Source organism: Lampetra planeri, chromosome 1 (assembly GCF_965212315.1).
Source record: "Lampetra planeri chromosome 1, kcLamPlan1.2.h2, whole genome shotgun sequence".
Classification (NCBI taxonomy): domain Eukaryota; kingdom Metazoa; phylum Chordata; class Hyperoartia; order Petromyzontiformes; family Petromyzontidae; genus Lampetra; species Lampetra planeri.
Window position 1 is genome coordinate 22,697,523 of NC_136107.1, and position 21,077 is coordinate 22,718,599.

Here is a 21,077-nt window from a genome sequence, read left to right on the forward strand (position 1 = left end):
GGCTGGTGTAACCAGAAGGTTCCTACCAGTATAACCTTTATTATGAGTACTTCTTTTTCACTGCAGAGTAAATCAATAAAAACACGAAAGATCATAACAAAACGACGATTGTTAACCCAGTGCCTTGCTGCACCCAGTCATGAAGTAGTGTGCAAACATCTATGTTGAGCAACTGCTATATTTTAAATTGCTCGAATGTAGATCGGTGTACCACAATGCATTAGCTTGAAAGAAATCACACTTTGCGAAATATTATAGGAAAATCAACGTCAAAGTTTAATATTGGCAGAAAAGTTTTTTTTCTGTCACACTCACCTTCGTCCATTTTGTGTGGTACTTAAAAAACTTGTTTTTCTTTCTAATACATTGCCATGCAACATTAATGTTCCATGTTTAATAAAACATTTTATTCAAAGAGCATGTACTGTAATGTCACAGTGCAAAGGCTTTCATTTAACTAGGTCACCTGTTTCATTTTTACCCAGGCTATGTGGTCCATTCATCAAAAAATGGCAGGCTGCATAGCAGGGTTGTGCAGTCAGGTGTGTTTTTATAACATTCCCAACGAAGTGATTAACAGTCCACTGCATTGCCGTAGCATTGTACACGCACTGGAAATCTTTAACGAAAATACGTGAGGCTTGTCCACATTCAATAAACACACGTTTAAAGGGGGAAAATGTGGCATTTAATGACACATCAATTCATAGATTACAGTAAAAATCATGATACATTAAATATTGAATCATGCATGTAATAAATGATTATTTATGGTTCAGGTAATTTATACATACGTGATGAGCTAATTTTCCATTTAGACTAAGGGAGCAAAACGAACTTAACAGACTGGACTACACAAAGTTCAAATAGTCAAACGAATTTAGTTGCCCTGGCATATGTGGCAATTCATAAAATGTTGTAGCCGAGTGAATCGATTCGTGCCTCATGCAAAAGTGTTGCATGAGGCTATTGGTATTTCATTTTAGGATTATGTGTTACTCAATTTTGAACTGCATTTGTTTTTTTTCCAGGTGATGGGGAATCTCATTATCTAGAGAGGATGTTATCTTGTTTTTACCAGATTTCACTACTTATCTGAAGTGGCTTCATTGCATGCCACTGACATTGTGGCCACTCGCAAGTCATATTTCCACATCATGACATTAAGTGATGTGTGTAAGACACACAATTTACAATTATGTCGGAGGGGATTAACCAGATTGGATGGATGGATCGATAATGACATGATAAAACTTGGGAAAGCAGAACATACTGTGTTTATAAGTGTGTTATGGCAGGATAATTTTTATCACAAATGTGCGAATACCATTTTTATCTGAGATATTATTGACGTTAGAAGATTAGGTATTATGAGAGATAAACAGATGCACATGTAAGAATTTGTCATAGCTGGTGATGAAAACGCACTGACACTGTGTGTTATGCTGTAACACTTGATTTCTAAGTAAATTGTATGCTACATTTCTTGAAATTCAAGCAAGAAGTATTTTAATGATATTCTTTACAACAAAGAAACTCTGATCTCTGTTTTCATTACCAACATTTTCATTATTTAAATACAATGTCGAGGATGATGTGCAATTTTAAAAGTGTTTTCAGCATTGCAGTGAGCATATATCTTCCAAGAATGAGTCTGTATACGAAATGATAAAACATTGTTTTTTTAAGTGACTGGAGTTTTCAATAAAATATGAGCATCCCTTTTCATATTCAAATAATACTTTGTATTAAAAAAGAAAATATCATGATGGTGCAGCAGAGAAATGTTCCAATTGATTGGAGAAATTGGGTAATTTACTAATTTCAACATTGAAAACGGTTAATTACATACACAATTTTGTGCACTGAAGTAATCCTGCACCAACAGTTCTCAATCTCACGTAATGGGGGTGAGACTCAAAATTAGATTTGATGTTAGTTTCTATGAGGTTAGGTTGTGTACGCTAACTCTTAAAATTGCAATCAGCGATTAGTTTGCCAACTTGCTGTTAATTAATGGACATATATATCAGGGATTAACCTGTACCATGAAAACTCGGAGGTGGGAAGCCAGGCTTTGGAGGAATGGGTCGTGGAGGTGACAGCGTCAACACTGATGGTCCTGTTGCTCCATCCCCAGCGTTTTGTGCCAGTTGTTTCTTTCTAAGAGTGTTTGCAAGATCATCTAGGAAGTTGGGCTTGGGTGGAGGGATGGGATTGACAGGTGTTTTTTTGAGGACCACATTACTAGGGTTAACTGCTTTTACATGCATGGTTGAACTCGATGTAACTGGTGATGGTGGCGGTGGCGGCGGCGGCGGTGGTGGTGGTACTGCAGCACCAGGAGGGGCTGAGATGGACACATCTGGCATGCTGGGTTGAGCTGAGGGTAAGGAATTGTGGGCTCTCGGTGCTTGATGTATTGTGCCAACTTTGTTATGGAGCTGTGGAGCACATGGGATTTGGGGAGGCTGTGGTGCCTTGCCAGCTGGTGGATGTGGTTTTGGAAAAGAAGGAAGTGTAGGAGCATTGCAAGGGGGTGGAGGTGGCAGTGCCATTTCTTGTGGAGGGTAATATTTTGGTGGTGGAGGAAGGAAAGATGGAGGAGGTGGCATAAACTCTTCAGGCGGGGGTGGTGGTGGAAAGTCATCTGCCATCATCGTGCCTTGCACCTGTTCTATGTCGCTGCTTGAAAGGCGGCTCGATTTGCGTTGTGGCACTGATGGAGGTTTCTTTGCTCTGACTGCCACAACAACTCCGCTCGCCGGATTGGCACTCATTCTAGCTGCCGGTGCTGGCCTGCTTTGAGGTATTGCTGCTGGAGGAGGTGGGGGAGGAAAGGTGTCAGGTGGAGGAGGAGGAAACCCAACACATGGAGGAGGTGGAGAAGAAACATCATCTGGCTTGATAATGGGCCGAGTTTGTGGCGCTGGGCCTTGGACCTTGGTTTGCACAAAAGATTCAGGAGGAGGAGGAAAGGACATTTCTGCTCCTGCTGTGTCCGAGTTCTCCAGAGCACCAGGTGGTGGAGGGAGTGGCAGGAATACATCATCCAGTTGATTCTCCTGCAAAAATTTGGCACGCACATTTTGGTCAGGCAATAATGGTAACACTCTTAGGTTTTTTCGGTAAAGTCACGTAGGTAAAAAAATAATAAAAATAAAATATTAATTGAAAATAAATCAATTGATTTATTTTCATTTATTATTGCAGTCACGAAAGCTTCAAATCTAGAAATATTGGTTATTACAGTCACACTTAAAATAAACAAATTATGACTGTCATCTCCTATGGCAATGCAAATAGCAGCACTCTTTGGGAAGTAAGGGTGGTTGTTCTACACAGAAGTGGCCCCCATCATAAAGATGTGCAATTGGCATCGATGAATCAAAACTGACAATGGAAACTAATGTAGCCCCATTTTGTAATTGAATACAGAGACACTTTAACTTGGCTGTATGAGGTCAGTCATTTTCAATACATATGTAGTATTTACATAAATGTCACACATCAACTAATTTTTGGGTGTCAAGTTGATCGGTTACTTTCAGGACATCACATTCATATGTGTATGCTAGATACAAATTAATTACTGTGTACATAAATCCTGATCGTAATCATATGTATAGGATATTCGATCGGGGATGCGTTCCTGAAAGGTGCAATGAATATCGAAACGATGTAAATCAAAGCAATTTACAGGGTAGGCAGAGGCCAAGGCAGAGGTGACGGATATGATAAAGGATGGATGATGCTGTCAACCATGTAGGTGTGGGTTGAGGGAACTCAAATCAGGTAGTGGTATTAAGTAATGACATATGTGGGTGGTAACTGGAGTACCTGGCGAAAACCTGAGCTTGTGAAGGGGCAACGCTCGATCCCATAAATATGGAACTGGTTTGGGTCCACATTTACTGTTCTGCATTCTCATGGCAAGCCAGGAAGGGAGTTTCCCAATACTTATTTGATCCACCAACCCTCGTCTCTACAGTGTTGGATTATATGCGTTGCTAGCCACCACCACCAAGCGAATATTTAAAAACATATGTTAGGATGTACATATTTTTAATATGTGAGCTGTACTTTTAATTTGTTTCATTGCTTAAATACACATCAATATCAAATTATGACCCAGATATATGGCAAACTGACAATGAAGGCAAAATATCTTAAATCATTGTTAATTACCGGCCTCCATAATCATTGTGCAGAATTTGTTTATAAATGTACCATTATGTAAGCAAAATCAGTGGAGCATGGTGACATAGTGGTTGGTGCATTTTGCTCTGAAAATGGCAACTTGGGTTCATTTCTTGGCCATGGCAAACATTGGTGATGAGTAATACCTGAGCCGGTCTTAACCATCCTGCACTGACGAACGTGGTGGAATATGGTAAAAATAAAAATCACCTTCATGACAGACAGTGTGTGGGGAGACCTTCGTCCAGCAATGGATGACATACAGTTGTAACTAATGAAGCAAACATAGTCACCATGTTTCACCATTATCAAATTCTGTCAGGATGTTTGATAATATGTGATGATTCGTGAGTGTTTGCACGTGGAAGACAGGGTCGCCTCGTGATAAATGATGTTCATAAGAGGCAAATCAATTGTGGCTCTCTGGAAATCTTCAGCTACTGATATTATGATACCCGTTAAAAAATATTTTCAACAATGGAAACACCAGGCCATTTCCCAAAGAAGCTCGTGTTACATAACACGAAATATGTTTTATGTAAATGTTTTTTGTCGTCAACTTGCAATGCGAGTTCAAACGCTTGAGCAGACAAGACGTATGAATCATTGATGTCAGTAACATTTTTGGGCTGTATAAAGGTTAACCCATTACCATTTATGTAACACCTTTCATTGCACCAGAAAAGCACCCAACCAATGGGCAAATTCATATTGGAAGGAATGTCCAAAACACTTTGCAAAGGTGATTTGCCACATTGTTGATGATGACAAAGGCATATGATTGTTTTGTATAGGAACATTTACCCAACATATGAATCTGTACCCCTGTACATCAACAGACAATAAAGTGACATGTACACTAGGGATAGAAAAACTTATTTGAATACAAATATTTTGTTCTCAAAAAGGGAGAGAAAAAAAATGTTGCCATGTAAAATCCTATATCTATAGCCATAGAGTGTAGTAGAATATTTTTAATCTTGATTTGACGTTTTCGTGACTGCAGGAATCCATACTCTTTGGTTCTTTTGGTAAAGTCACGTTGCTTGTGTGGCGATCGAAACGTTGTGATATATTATTGTTTCTACCTACGTGACTTTACCGAAAGAACCAAAGAATATTTTCAGTAAAAAAAAAATACTGGATCCTAAGCCATAAAACCCATATTGCTCTAAATACTAATGGACACTGAATTTTATTGTAGAGACACTTTTATGACTCCATCAACACAGAAACTAAGTAGGTTACCAGCTGCCACCAATGAGAGTGTGCTCTTAGTCACAGAGTGTTTATTTTGTGTTTGTTTAACCTTCGATGAACCGCAATGACTTATGACTTATATCAGGTGACACTAGACTTGATTTACAGGTTACAACACCAGTGGCAATATCAGTCACATTTAACATGACAAGGCTCAAATCGAAACTGAATAACATGTTATTCCATACACTGAATTCTTTATGCCCGTGCATTATGCAGGATTAGCAGCATCAAAGGGAGGGGTTAGACGCTGTCGCCTCGACAGACCTGGTTTTCACCTGAAGACGGCTGCTTGCGTTGTGGCCGAAACGTCGTGAGAATTATTTTATTATGTTTTATTTTTATTATTTTATTACTTCCCTTCTACGTGACTTTACCGAAAGAATCAAGAAGATGTTATTCAGTGTTGGAAATGCTAATAGCGTTCACTCTAAATGAAACTACACTGCGATTCGATTTGACATTATTGCAAGCATTACTTTCTAGCGTACGTGTACGTGCATGCATAGAATAACACCGCCTAACTCCTCGTTGTAAATGCAAGGTCAACAATATTCTCTTTCGCTTACAACTGGGTTCCATGTTTGTGTTGGAATTTCGTTTTTATTATTCATGATACACTATAAAAACAATTGTGCACAGATACATTGATTTTAATGCTCTGAATATATAAATTAATTGCCTGCATTTGAAAATCCAGATGCGATGCACTACTGTGTTGTTTGTCACTTGATAAACGTGCCAACATACAGAGGGAACACTGATTCGCAAGAGCAGCAATGCATGGTGTGATTTTGATTATTCTATGAAGCATTAATCTGCCCACTCTTCACTGGCTCTTGTAATCTATCCATGGGCCTTTTCCCCAGTAACATGCTGTGGCCTCTTGTATCTCTACAAAAAATTCATCTCTTTGGTTACCTGGCATCCTAAAAAAATGAGGTTATGACCCGTGGTGCCAACTGTTTTTATAATCCGTGGGCATACTCACAAAGACAAAGATCCCCCATATAGCTTTAACAGACTGTTGGGGTAAGTCCTGTTAGCGAGCACCTATGAAGATCAGCACGGCACACGAGGGGGTGGGTGGCCAGCACCACGTCCAGCCGCCTTTGTCTCCCTAGTGATGATGTTTACACATCGCACCAGGTACTCATTTATCCAGACCTCGGGGAGGCCCAGGACCGGTTCAGAAAATCATCACTGATGTTGGCCGTGAGCGGGAATCGAACCCGGGTAGTCAGGTTCGTAGCGCAGACCGTTAACCGTTGCACTATCGCTCTCTACTGAACATATACACACTCGTATACACACATGCACACAAAAATGCATCCACACCAAAGATTGGCTGCGTAACCGGGACATATATCCATAGCAATGGCCTAACGCACGCACACACACATGACCGCACTGACCCGGTGGACTTGCGTGAGCTCGGTGCCTCGTTTCCAAGCCTCGGAGAAGATGGCGCTGACGGTGTTGGTGCTGCGCACTCCTTTCGATGTCGGGCTGTCGGCCACCACACCTACACAGCACAGTCACCCGCGTGTCACGAAGAACTTTGTAGGTGATGAGTTTGTTCTTTGCAACTCAGGCTTCTATGTATTTACGTGTATCTTGCTGTGACTTAACTGGCTTGTCCGTACCTGGTGTAGGCTCTGGTGTTTTGACAACCAAGTTGGCCAGGGTGGGCCAGCCCTCGCCCGCCTTCCTGTTCGCCTCCTTGAAGTTGTCATAGAGATACTTGCCATACTGTATGAGAAGAGGATGAAGGAACAGCTCCTTAACCACTTTCAAAAGAAAATGAACTAACTTCTGCTTCCAGTAAATAACTGCTGAATTGTATTGTATGTTGGACTTCTTTCGCACCGTATGTAGCCAACCGAACTAATCGGAGGTATTCAATAAGTACAGCAAGTGTTTGTGAAAGCATCAACAGATGATGTTTATAAAAAAAAGGTTGAAAAAGTCCTATTCTATGCATTTAATAGCACTTTAATAATTGAAGACAGCATTTATTTTGTATGAAGTTATTATGTGAACAAATGGATAGTTAATGTTAACATTTATTTATTTCTTTATGATAAAAGGGGTATGTCGGTGCTAAAATGTCTTGCTGAGCAGCAGTTAATTTGTGTTGCTCAGTGAATGTTCTCTTTGCCCACGCTTGTTTGTTTTCTTCCACAGGTCACATTTTCATCCACTGTGCTACGAAGTTATTGAGCATTCTCGCTCTTCACCATCGAGCCACATTTCACTCCTTTTTGTTTTTTTTATCAAACTGAAACGTTTAGGAGCATAAACCATCACGCGAACTCCGGTCATCCTTGCAGCAGCTTTTGGCCAGCCATTGAACAAAGACGTTTATCGCATCGCACGCTTTTAAATGTGCTTCTGCGGCCGTCTGAAAGCTCTTCTCTACGATCTTAGGAAGCCACTGGAGCTATTCACTTTTAAAACTAGATTGAAAACTCATTTATTTTTAACAGCTTTTTGTGTTTAGTTTATTGTCCTTCCCCCACACCTCCGATTAGCATGGTTGACTATGTACGGTGCAAAAGAAGTTTAACAAACATACTTATGTTAATTCTGAGCGTCACAACAAAGTATGGTGATGGTACCTTGGCAATGCGGATGCCAGTGACCCACTGATGAAGGCTTCGTGCATCATCGCAACACAGGTACTTGATATACTGCGACTTCTTCTGAATCTGAGGGTGCTGGGGAGAATCATCACGTATGATGTAAAAATGAGAAATGTTCCTCATAATACCATAATATTTGCATATTTCAAAGAAAAAAAAGGTTTAAATTTAACAGAATTTGTTCATTCATCCTATGTGATTGTGATATATAGGGGTCATTAGAAAAAAAGTGTGGTTTCAAAGAAATATGTAACTCATTGAATCATAGTGTCTATTCATTTAGACAATATGGCAATCAATATGCACCTCACTTTGGAGTGCTGTTCTTTACAAGTTATGAGCGCAGTGATTAAACGTGAAATTTATCAATATAAATAACGATCCTGTTGCTCCCACGTGTACTTTGAACATCTAGGAAAACTGTACCCTATTACATTCTTTATATCTTACTCTCAATACAGATTGACATTCACTGTGCATTATCACATTCCGGTAAGTACCTTCAGCGCGAAGCAGCAGTCTGTTGGTGCTTTGTACTTGTTCTTGTAGTCCAGGCAGTAGTACACATTGAGATTCTCAAACTGGATGAAGCAGGTGAGGTCCCGCAGGGTCTGACAACATACAGTGTGATATGTGACATTCAAAAGGTTGCATATGCTGTATTACATACAGTATATAGTGCTGCATTTTTAACTAATGCAGGCTTTTCTAAAAAAGTATTTCTAAAAAAGACAAAGGAAAGACGTCACGGATCAACCAACACAGTACGAGAATAACTAATGCTGTCCTCTACCTTTGAACATCATTGTGCATAACAGACTCTATGAAAGGGTATTTTTGGTAGTAAGTAGCAATTGATATCATTAAAAGCTCGTACGCAGTATGGTTCCGTTTGTTGCTTGTTAGGGTAGTCAGTACATCTGTAGTGGCATGGTTGAACATGATTGCCACTACCTATAGCCGGCAATACTAGCTTGTGCCAGTAGGGAGCGGAAGGGAGGCTGAACCTGCTGGATAATGATGACGGGCCATTGGCCCGAGGCAATCCCTGGGGGGAGCATCGTGACAAACGGTCGGGACCCCAGACCCCAGGAAGGGGGCTGGGGGATGATGTCATTCTCCAGGCCCTTGGAGATGGTCCTGGAAAGAAGGCGTGGCTAGGGGCGGAGTGAGCCGGGACCCTGTATATAAGCCAGGTCCCTGAGCGGTCCCGGCAGTCATCGTCAGACCGAAGTGCCTCACCTAGAGCCCTGAAGAGAAGAGCCCAATGGACAGAGCCGAACCCCTGGCTAGGGTCGGCTCGAGCTCGTACCAGTGAGAGCTCCAGCTTATAACCAGTGAAGACTCAAGAGAAGACTCAAGCCCCAGCAGTGTAGGCGTAGCCAGTAAGAGGCGAGCTAGCCTGGAGGGACTCCCTCCATAGAGTATCGAGTAAAAGGGGCCGTTACCCCTTTGTGTTGTAGTCTGGTGTTGTAATAAACGTGTTGCCTCAGAGTAAGCTTCCTCCAGTTTATTACCCACTACACATCCTTAACTTTAATACTACAATCTGTATGTATCATTGCGTGGAAATGTGTTATAATTGATGACATAGAAGAGGGTGGGCAGGTAGTCCAAGAGTGCTAATGCCATGGCGTATGACTGATCTCACACAGCTGAGATCCTGTGTTTGTATCTGGGCAGCCATCTATGAGCACATCTGTGTGCTCAAGTGTATTATATTCATTTGACGGTACCAGCCCTGTTACTAATGATAGCTAAAAAAATCTATCTTACTGGCCTTTGTTATTTAATTTCAGCTTATTTCAGTTTCTGAGAATTAAACGTTTCAGTTTGATCGAATGCGACAAACGTTGTGTGAATGGTGTGCCTTAAAAGTGTGCAGACAGTGTCAAGGAAATTTGAAGGCATAGCAGTTCAATTCTGTTATCTGGGGGTCATTTTATGTATATACATTGTATTTGCACTGCTAGAATAAAAACATGGAAATGTGTTCATCTCATTATATGGGAGAAAATAAAAGCAAAACAAGGAGCAAACATTTTTGTTTACAGATTTCCTACAGCTTCCGTGAAAGCCGGTTAACCAAACTGTCATTGTTCACAGGGCATGATGTCGCATCACAGCACCATGGGGCCCACTCACCTTGGTCTTGCCCTTGGGCACAAAGTAGATTCCAGAGGCTCGAAGCAGAAAGTAGCGCCGCTTCCATGACTTTTTGCCATCTTCCTTGAGGAAAAGCTCTCCTTCCAGCTCAGGTACAGCCACTGAGGTCCCACAGAAACATTCCTGCCCATTGGCAGCACGAGCAGGGAGGTAGGAAGGAAGAGAGGGAGCAGAAGGACCGGAGATGAGGCAAGGTGGGAGAGGGATGATCTGGTGCTGTTCGCAATCAGACAATTGCTTCTTCACGTGGGAACTTCTAAAACTCACGTTCGTAAAAATAATTATCATTCTGTGGTGGTGAGTACATACATAATCTTAACTGGAAATGTCCCTTCGTAGTTAAGTTGATGGGAAAAAAATAAGTATTTTTATGCATTGGTCAATATAGCAAATACAATGTATGAATTAGTTTATTTTATTAGTTATAGAACAAGCAATAAGAAGTAATACATATTTTGCAAGGGAGGCATAGATACTCTTACATTGGCTGAACCTTTCCTAAAATGACTCATCGATCAATGCACGTTTTTCTTTAAACTTTGGATTTATGATATAAACTGGGACATGATAGTTCACATAAATTACAACATTCTAAAATCACAATTTAATGGAAGCTGCTATGCTTTCTGGAACTCTTTCATGGTGGATCACTGATGGATACTAATAATAACAGCCCTGAATTATTATGCACAGCTACAATGGAATTCATGGAGAGATTAAAGGTCTAAATGAAAGAAAACTGTTTCTGCTACTTGTTAGCTTTCATAGCATTAATTAATAATCAATGTAAATATTACAAGAACGTTGCATAAATGCAGTTCACAGATATGCAGTCCTGACATTCTTCTCGAGTTCCTAACTTTAATCCCAGTGACGAGAGATTATTGCACATGAGCAGCCTCTCAAATACCCAACTGACCCGTGCACTTGGTGGGCGTCCCCTAAGTCAATGCAGGCTACAATAAGCACATAATCGTCCACTTGTGGCCCCGTGCTCGGTATTACGCAGCTGGGTGTAGTGCTGAACACACCATCAACACGTGTGTTGAACCATGATGTAGTGAATTTTCCGTGACCAAATCACCCTAAATGCAATTGACCTTGTTGGATTTCAAAAGAAAGGCAGGGCTCAGACTGGTTGGTACTTGGATGGATGAGCACCAGAGTTTGCCAGGTGTTTTAGAGGCATGGCAGTGCTTGGTGTCACCCCACTAATGTGGGTTTTATCTGGCTTCTCTGGTCAAACAATCCAATGCAAGACACTCCTGAAATAGTCTTGAGACTCATTATGATTTTCGTTGGTAATTATTATTACATGCCACAGATGTCAAGGTGTACATAATGCTCCATGCAGGTTGCAGCCATTTAATACAAACCTCCAGGAGTGATTCCTTATCCCTGTCCTTCACATCCTTAGCTTCTTTGTTTCCCAGCAGATAATTCTGAAAAGTGTAAACAATTGATAGAAAACGTATTGCACAGATGTCATAGCATCTTGGCCATTCTGTGTTTGAAATGTGTGTTTAAAATAAACTTAACTATTTTTATTTTACCAGGTAAGGCCCACTGAAATAGATAGCTTTTTTCAGAAGCGACTTGGCCACACATGATAGCCCAACAAAGTGACTTATCATGTGGAAATTTATAGCAGCCAAATACTCTATTTATTGCTGAGATGCACCGTTGAGATGCTGCATTATTTCATTCATTAAACATAAACAATATCGATAATAATAAAAATGTACAGCCCTTTATCAATCTACTACTGGATGAAGGTCTCCCCATTGTTGTGTTATTAGTCATGGGGGTTGTTTGTCCATATTTCACCATGGTGCTCAGCGTGAGTTGGTGAAGGAGGTAGCGAGGGCCAGTGCAAGTTCAGTTATCACTCCCCGGGCACATAGCTGGCTCGCTGCGTTCCTCACGCACTGCACTAACCTCTGCACCACCACTCCAACCCTTGCACCAGATGCATCAACGTTGTGTATGTTTGTAGCGCACGGCAAATTAACATTTTGCATAAGCGGGAAGGCATGACATTTTAAGTACAGTAGTTGTGTTGGAAATACGTGATATAAATTTTCTAGCGTTGCATTCATGATTTTGTTTGTCTTAGAAAATGTACTCTTGTTATATATATATATTTTTTCTAATTTTGTGTAATTCTGCTGTGTTGCAGTGTAATTAGCAGGCTTGGATCAAAATTGGAAGACTGAGAATTCTAATTCCAGCTGGAGGTTGAGACAGGGCCCAATGGTGGCTCCTGGCTTGATTGTTGGGGAGCTATAAACTATGCCTCACGTTATGACATCTCACTGGACGAGTGCAGTTTGATTAATTGACAAATTAAATGTGTAAGCAACGTGTAGTAATGCATTAGACATGGGCACCAAGCATTGGTTCTACTGGGACACTGCACAGACTGCACATGGTTGCCTGGTGAAGAAAGCGCCGATGAAGATGCCGCCATTGTTGCCAGATAATTCACTTGTGCACATCACAGGTGAAGGTAGGAAAGCCCGAGGCAAAGTTAACATTGTCCATAAACTGGGGTCGTGAACAACCGCGGACACAGCTAATCACTCAACTGTGCTATATAAAATAGGCACCACTTTGTGGGAAGTCAACAGTGATCGTCCCACGGAATGGCTCTCGTCACAGCAAAATGGGATAGCAATAGCTGGCTCTCTCCATCCAACGGAGGTAAGTAGGCATTTCTCTAATTATCATGAAGATATATATTATTATTTTACATTAAATGTATATAAAAATATCCTATAATAGTCGATTAAGTTTTATAAGAAGGTGGTGTTGATTACGAAGTTGGCGATTATTATTCGATTTTTAGTATGGCTATGATCGAGGGAATTTTGGGGAAGGCATGGATTTAAATACCAACAGGCCCGGGTGTTTTTCAGACCAACAGATGTTGAAATGTATTCAGAGATGTGGTTTAAGCTGTGGTAACCGATGTACAGTTCATATAACCTCTGTGAGGTATTCGGGAATTCAGAAATATCGCACACAGTTCACTAGTGTTTTCTTTTTCAGTTCCGTGACCTGTAAATCTCAAGAGGGTTGTCATAATTTAAACAAATTTTTATGTAGCCCAAATGAGCCTTAACGGTAAGACTTTAGAATGTAAAAATTATATGACAGAGTCATATTATACTAAATCTAAAACAGTTGTACAACATTCCTTGAAACCATGTTCCATTTTTACGACGATTATCTACAGTAAGCATGTATGCATGGTCAACTTATTTACGCACCGTACTAAACCAACCGCTCTAATCGGAGATGCCGGGGAAGGACAACAAACTGAAAGAGATATTCAGGCCATGCTGGTGCACCTGTGGGTTTTTAAAGAGAGCGTTCTTTTCCCTGCGCTCCACGAAGGTGAGCCCATTCTGTGTATCGCGGGTCCACGTCACCAGGTTTTGCACCAGGTTCTCGTGGTCTTCGTAGAACCGCTCTGAAAAGCCACGTCACGCAAACACACTCGGTTTAACACTTCGGCTTTCACGGCCAACATTAATAACGAAACATGTATTTGGCTTAGATCGCATACATATAAATGCGTCGTTAACCCACCACCACCCGACATAGCCAATTAGTAAGGTTTGTCACGTAAACAAAACGTGCCAAGTAGTTGCTACTTTAGTACACCAGTGTGTTGAGTAAACCCACAACATTTACAATTTGAGTATGAAGTTTCGCTGGTGAATTCAACCAGCTTCACAGGCGATTTGCCAGAATTAACTGGCAGAATGAACTTATTCAACTTCAGAACACACACTAAACTATTGACCTCAATCCCTTAACCAGGAACTTGGGTGTCCGTAAATGTTTTAAAATCACGAGTTAAGACTTATTTTTCCAGTATAACGTTTATTATCTCATTTAGGTTTGCCTTTTTGTCTTCATTGTCAATTTTCAGTTTTAAATACACATTATCTCCATTTTAGAAATGTTTCTAAGACTTTTTGTTTTCCTAAAAGTTGCCGATTTAAAGTGTTTGTACAGATATGTTTGCAAAGTACCTAGAAACAACTTGTTGTGAAACCCACTGTCAACTTGATTTATTATTTTTATTAACAACTGCAGTGTCATTGAATTGGCTGCTCGTAATAACATGTGAATTCATCGTCAAACGTTGGCTCCTCATCATCATCACGATCCATGGGCAGGGAGCATGTAGGTGTCCACTTCACATTTCGTAATTTGTTTTCACTTTCCCCTGTCTTGTGCCAATATGCTCAAGTAGTGCCACATCTTTCTGGCACCAATCTCTCATGTCATCAAACCATTCTCTGTTAGGTCTTCCTCTCTTTCCGGTTCCTTCCATTTCTTCAAACAACACACTTTTTAAATTTCAATGTTGTTTTCCTACATATGTGTCCAAATAGTGCCAGTTTCCTTCTCATCACTGCTTGCATCATCAGGTTGTCTTCTTCTATGTGCAACCTTTTTTTACTTCTACGTTGGTCACTCTTTGGGTCCAGCTTAGATGCGATATCGTTATGTAGCAATACATTTTGAATGCCAATATCTTATCTCTGCCAGTAATTTTTAAAACCTGACCAACTACTGTAGTAAATTACACATGCCATTCAGTAACTTCAGAAAATTGTACAGTGTTCTTGAAATGTGTACCAAAGTAAATATCAGGCAGGTGATATAATCTGAAGGTGTGAAGGGAAAAGTCATTCCCTTTGGGCAAAATGTCATTACACAGTCGCTCACCACATGAGCATGGCTCTGGATTTCCCAGCTGACCTCGGACTCCACTCATCTCCAGTAAAGTATCCAATAGCGAAAGCATCCACATGGGTAATTGAATAGTAGCTGTGCACCAGTGCATGAGTAACGTATCTGTTGGCCACGCTCGGCATCAATATATTTAATAATATGATGGCACTTGGTTTGATTAGCTCAATACAGCCTAACATGACCATTTTGGGTTTCCGCACAATCAAACACACATAAGCCGTGCTGAGAGTTCTCTTGGGAGGGTATATTGTGATGATGGCGTTGAATACATTGGAATGCGATGTGTTCCTGTCTCAGATACTTTGAGCAATTGGCTTGTCCTGTTGTTGGTGATTGGTGATCGACGTGCTGTGCATCAGTGCAGTAAGTGCAGACCATGTAATCAGTTCCTCCGAGAAATGCTCTGCTGCACAAGAAATAATAACCACGATTTAAATCATTACCTACTATAATCACCCAGAAATGTCTGTCCGTCCCGCGCGTGACGTCACTCCACATGAGGCCCACCCCCCGCGTGACGTCATTCCACATGATGCCCACCCCCCCTCATTAATATTCATAAGTGGGTGGATTTTTACACTAACGCAGAGGAAGGTTGAGCTGAATTTAATAATTTATCACGCAAAGTCGCTTCAAATATGACGTTTCTTTACAGAAAGTGACGGTAAAAAATAAATCTACGCAGCACAGTGCTACATCCGTGCGTGACGTCACTGCAAAAGAGCCCCCACCCCTTCATTAATATTCATGCCCGCGTGGAAATTTACACTAACGCACAAGAAGGACGAGCACTCCACATGCCGCACCCCTCCCCTCATTAATAATCATGAGCGGGTGACGTCACTCCACATGCCGCACCCCTCCCCAATAACCATTAGCGGGTGACGTCACTCCACATGGGGCACCCCCCCCCCCTCATTAATAGTCATGAGCTGAACAATTTTTCTATTGAATATTTCAGATTTACTGCAATATACACTCGTCCTTGGACGGGCATAAAGGCCAGTTCATGTATATTATGCCTATAAAAAAATGGTGCACATCTTGCCAGTTATTGTTTAATATAAAACATGTAATGCAATTGACATACTGTATTTTGAAGTGCTTCCACGTTCTATTTTTCTAAAGCAAATAACATTGCAATGTTATCGTACCGTAACTCACAAAAATCGGGTGTATTTGTTCACATCACACAAATCATTAAGTGTGCGAATGACTGATTTGCTACCGCTTTGAGAAGATGTGTTGTGGTCTTTAAAGTATATGCTCATGTTGAGTGGGCCCAGGTTAGGCAACACAGAGTGTCTATCTAATATCGGAAGGAAGAGTTTTCCAGACGGCTGCAGAAGCGCATCATGAAAATGCGCGATGCAGTGACCGTCCTTGTTTGATGGCTAGCGAAAATCCACTGCGAAGATGACTGGTGTCATCTTCGCAGGTATTGTGCTTCATTTGTGGCAAGCACTTTGTGTATAGCTAATGGAGGTAAAAGGCAGCAAGCTGTGTTATTCAATGTCCTTCCACTCTAGCCTCATTACAGCTGCGCTGCTAAATCACAGCTAAAACAAAAACTTTAATGATTTTCAGAGAGTTTGTACCCTTGAGATTTCGCTGTAAAGAGAGCATTACTCGTTTCCTTTCATTTGTGTAGACAAAGTGAAACAATGCATTTAGAGAGCTCTCTTGTGAAGACAAGCCAATGGGCCTCGTTAAAGCTATTCTTTGCCACACCATGCAGAAAAGCTTTCTGCAATCATACATAACAATAAGCAATAAGGGTTGTTGCCGCGGTGTAATTATGAGCACACTGGACTTTCAGTCCAGAGGTCGCTAAATTGATGGGATCTCATCGTGTAGTAGTTGAAGGAATGTGGAAAGTTTCTACAATACCTTCACCTATTTGCCCACCCAGTAGTATAACTGGGTTCAACCACGGTTAAGTGATCGGTGTGGTGGAGTAAAGTGTGGATACTCCCACCTCTGGCCAGTATGGAAGAATCGCCCAAACCTCTAGCCCGGCACTCGAGAGCTTTCTCTAATTGGAGGCCTTTCCGCCAGCAGTGGCGTGATCGACAAATTGTAGGGCTGTGCATTTCTCTCTTACCTTGACATATAAATATGGTTGTAATTGACATGTCAAAATTATGTAACGAACAATGTAATTCATATGTTTGTATGTTATACTGCATTGTTAAACCTCATGTGGCAATAAGGCCAATGCATTTTCTGGGATGAAAATTTATACTGTGTTGAGGCCATCTAGCATCTCAAGTCATGTACAATTTGACTTATATTCTCCACATGTGATGTGGCATCTCAAGTCATGGCACATTTTAACTCTCCTGAGCATTGTCCCACTCCCGTTCCATAATGTGTACGTTCTGTGAACCCTCGGCTGTCCTTACCCATGTCCAGATCAGGGTTGGTCTCCACCAGGCACCAGTCTGGGCTGTTGGTGCTGTGTGTCTTTTCACGGAGGTTGTCCATCACCTCGCGCACTGACTGCTGCTCTTCCACCATCAGGTTCTTGGAACTTGTGTCCACAAGGCCAATTCGGATCACCAGCTGCAACAAAAGGATGAAGATATCCTATTCATATTTATCGACTGTTGAGGCAAGTGCTATTGAAACCAGCATGGCACGTGAAGGGATAGTGTAACCATTACTACCTATGGCTGGGAACCATTAATTGATTATTACATTCTGAACCTGGTACTCAAGTTAGAGGAAAGCTCATCAGAGGCCCAAATAGCACTTGCCACTGATGGTATCCATGGCCTGGAATTAAAGCCAGGTTGCCAGGTTAACTGGACCACAACTCCCCAGCTACACACACATGCATGGATACACAGGTGCATCCAAATAATTTCAACAGGTACGTCAAAACGCTAGCACTTGAGATATTTAGATATGTATAAAAACACACAAAATAAGTAAAAAACACACGTATGCTATAGAAGAGTTGTAGCTCTAAGAGATCAAATAGAACCATAGCACATGATATATACATCATTAGTAAGATCGTGGAGAAATTTCATTCAGATCTCTAAAGAGAATTTCAATTCGACAGGTAAGCATTGATTGCTCAGATGCGGAGGATAACAATCCAGATATTGCACCTTAGGAAGTAACCACTGCTTTTCACAGTTTGAAACAAGGGAAATCTCCTGGACCAAATGTAATATCTGTCATAATTATCAAAGTAACAGGATTAGCTTTTGAAACTAATTTAGAAGACCTATTTACCAAATGTTTGCACAGGAATTGAATGCCACAATCATGGAATGATGCCTCAACCATTCTTATATTCAACGAGGATGATAAAACTGACTTGAGGAACAACAAACACATCAAGCTCTTATCACACAAACAACCACGTGAGCAAGCTGAATTTAGGAAAGACGTTTCCACCGTCGACCATATACGCACTATCCATCAAGTCCTAGAAAAGACAAATTAATATCAAGTGGATTTTAGATATGTTATGAGTAGGCTTATTATTCATGGACAACTGAAGAAGGAATACATTAAGAAGCTTGCCCATTGTTGCAACTGCCAAGCCGGGAGATATGATCAAACCAACAACTCCTGGATTGCAAGTCCAGCGTGCTATGCATTACACACGTGGCATTATCCCTCTTTTACATGGACAATCGTGGGGAATGATTGGCAGTAATATAAGGTAAACCGGCAAGGTGGAATACAAGACGTTTCCCTTCAATACATTTGTTCAACAAACATTTACTCAAGACATACGGCAAGGCTATTGCAGCATATGGGCAGACATGAGAATACCAGGAATACAAAAATACATATCGTGAGCAAGTGGAATTAAGAAAAATCTATATTGGTCCCAACCAATATTTATTCATTGATATTTTTTTATGTAAAAGGCTGCAGTGTGGGGTGGGATTTGCCTTAATAAAACCTGCACGAGTAACGCACGCGGATCGCATGGCTCACATTTCATTTGCATGCAGCGCTGTTAAAATGTTACAATTTTTTTACGAAAATGGGTTTCTTATTGACATTCAAATTTCAGTTTTGTGTTAACATATATTCGCTAAATTTGTATAATTTTGGAATGCACTTTCATCCGTTTTACGTGGCATTTTTTCAATTTAATTTGCAATTTAGAAGACTAAATGTTTTATACTTAAGCTTCCATGTCATCCAACGGTTTAATGATTCACTATATCATGTGCCAGATGTAGGGAAACTTGCTGATCTGGCTTCACAGCGTAAAGTATATGCACTCGAGTAAATTATTATCATGGACTATTCGTAACCTTAAATTTCCACTTCAGATTTTTTAACCAATGTTCTATTTCAAATGTTGAATTGATACTCTTTTTGTGAACTTTGATTACACCGTTTGCATTGTTTGTTTTCAAACTGGTGAAAATGTAACTATTCAATTAAAGCTACACCATAAATAACTTTTATTGATTCGTTGTTTAATTGGCTTAAATAGAGAACACTGTATAACTCACCTTCCGAACTTGTGCCTCCTTCATCTTCTGTAAAGCAATACGGATCTTTTCAGCTTTTATTCTTGCTGCCTTCTCCTCCTACAAACACACAAAATGCAACTCCCTCATTCGGTGCTCCTGCCAACAACAAAGACAAAGATCCCCCGAATAGCCAACACAGCCTGTTGGGGAAAGTGCCATTAGTGGGCACCTATCATGGTTAAGACCACGTCCGACTGCCTTTGCCTCTCAAGTGCTGATGTTTTTACATAACACACAAGGTACCCATTTAAGGCTGAGTCGACCTAGTAGAGGGGGCCCAGGACTGCTTCAGATATTCGGCAGTGATGTTGGCCATGTGTGGCAATTGAACCCGGGTCACCTAATTTATAGCACACTGTGCTAATAACTGCACTACTGCTCCCACCCAACCATGCACGTATTAATACAGCACATTGATTCAGGAAGGTGCTCTCCTGTATGTATAATATCATTGTTATTCAACAGTAGTTGATGAGTGTGTAAAATAATATTAGCTTGCATGCATGTCTTGCCAAGACTTTCAACCCTATCTTAATAATTATGTATTTGGAACATGCTTTCTAAGCATGAAATTGTGTTCTTGCAAATCGTACATGCAGGACTCCTGATGAAACAGGCTGTATTTCATGCTGGATTATATGAATATCTCTTGTTAGGACTATCAGTAATGGGTTAATATTTGCTGCATGCACATTAATTATGCCAGTAATACTGGTGTCCTTAAGCAAGTATAGTCTGTGTCTGTAAGCATCATTTTAGAGATCTTAGCATATTTGCCAACGAATGTTTATAACTTTTGGTTGACAATGCATACTTATGCTAAGGGATTTTTATCTGCTAGAACAAGTCTTGAACGAAGCATTTTTTTGAGCAGTGATGGTGTTGAACGGACTTATTATCACCAAAATAAGTGTTCTGCTTAATCACCATATGAACAACAAAACAATCTATGTTATACTTGTCACAAAACAACTTCCACATTAATACAATGCACCTTTGAAATGTTAAGCAAATTGGGCACCTATCTAACAAGTCGACATGCATTGCAGTTTCATGCACTTGAGGATCACAAGCAAGGTTCTAGAATGGGTATCAGTGGAGAGGAGCTCCTTAGGCTTGTACTCAGGTCACCTCCGAGAGCAGCTGGGCAGGTTTTCCGGCCATCTGATGCAACAGCAACGAGGTTTCGCTATCCAGGAAGCTTAACTTCACTTGCACAAACATTTGTGGGAAGCCGTTTTACAACAAAGCGCACATGAGAAAGCAGTTTTTACAGCAGTGTATTACAAGCGTCAAGTTGAACAGTTAAACGCTGTACACATTTAATCGGGGAACAATGAATGCATCAACTCATCACTCTAAAATAATTACATTCCTCATAGGTTTACATGTAATACATATCTAAATTAATTATGTGATTAAAAGTCGCTTAAAAATAGTTCAGAGACAAATTTGCATAACGTATTTTCTCGTAAAAAAGATGGGGATACTGATACAGCAGTTCCTCAATATTTGTAAA

At 40.7% G+C, this 21,077-nt stretch overlaps 1 protein-coding gene across 2 annotated transcripts in view; it reads right to left on the reverse strand.

Moving 5' to 3' along the window:
- Positions 1-252: 252 nt before the first annotated feature.
- LOC144720305 (ras-associated and pleckstrin homology domains-containing protein 1-like) overlaps positions 253-21,077 on the reverse strand; it is a 36,527-nt gene continuing 15,702 nt past the window's right edge. Inside the window, exons 5-15 of one of the 2 annotated variants that reach the window (XM_078596957.1) lie at positions 20,690-20,764; positions 19,538-19,615; positions 17,450-17,609; positions 13,625-13,746; positions 11,648-11,713; positions 10,251-10,394; positions 8,606-8,716; positions 8,082-8,180; positions 7,107-7,212; positions 6,876-6,985; positions 253-3,065 (exon numbers count right to left, since the gene is read on the reverse strand). In XM_078596957.1, coding sequence (XP_078453083.1) covers positions 2,037-3,065; positions 6,876-6,985; positions 7,107-7,212; positions 8,082-8,180; positions 8,606-8,716; positions 10,251-10,394; positions 11,648-11,713; positions 13,625-13,746; positions 17,450-17,609; positions 19,538-19,615; positions 20,690-20,764 — 2,100 coding nt within the window. In that variant the 3' untranslated portion in view covers positions 253-2,036. The remainder of the gene's footprint in view (positions 3,066-6,875; positions 6,986-7,106; positions 7,213-8,081; positions 8,181-8,605; positions 8,717-10,250; positions 10,395-11,647; positions 11,714-13,624; positions 13,747-17,449; positions 17,610-19,537; positions 19,616-20,689; positions 20,765-21,077) is intronic. The other variant, XM_078596967.1, reaches the window with a different exon arrangement.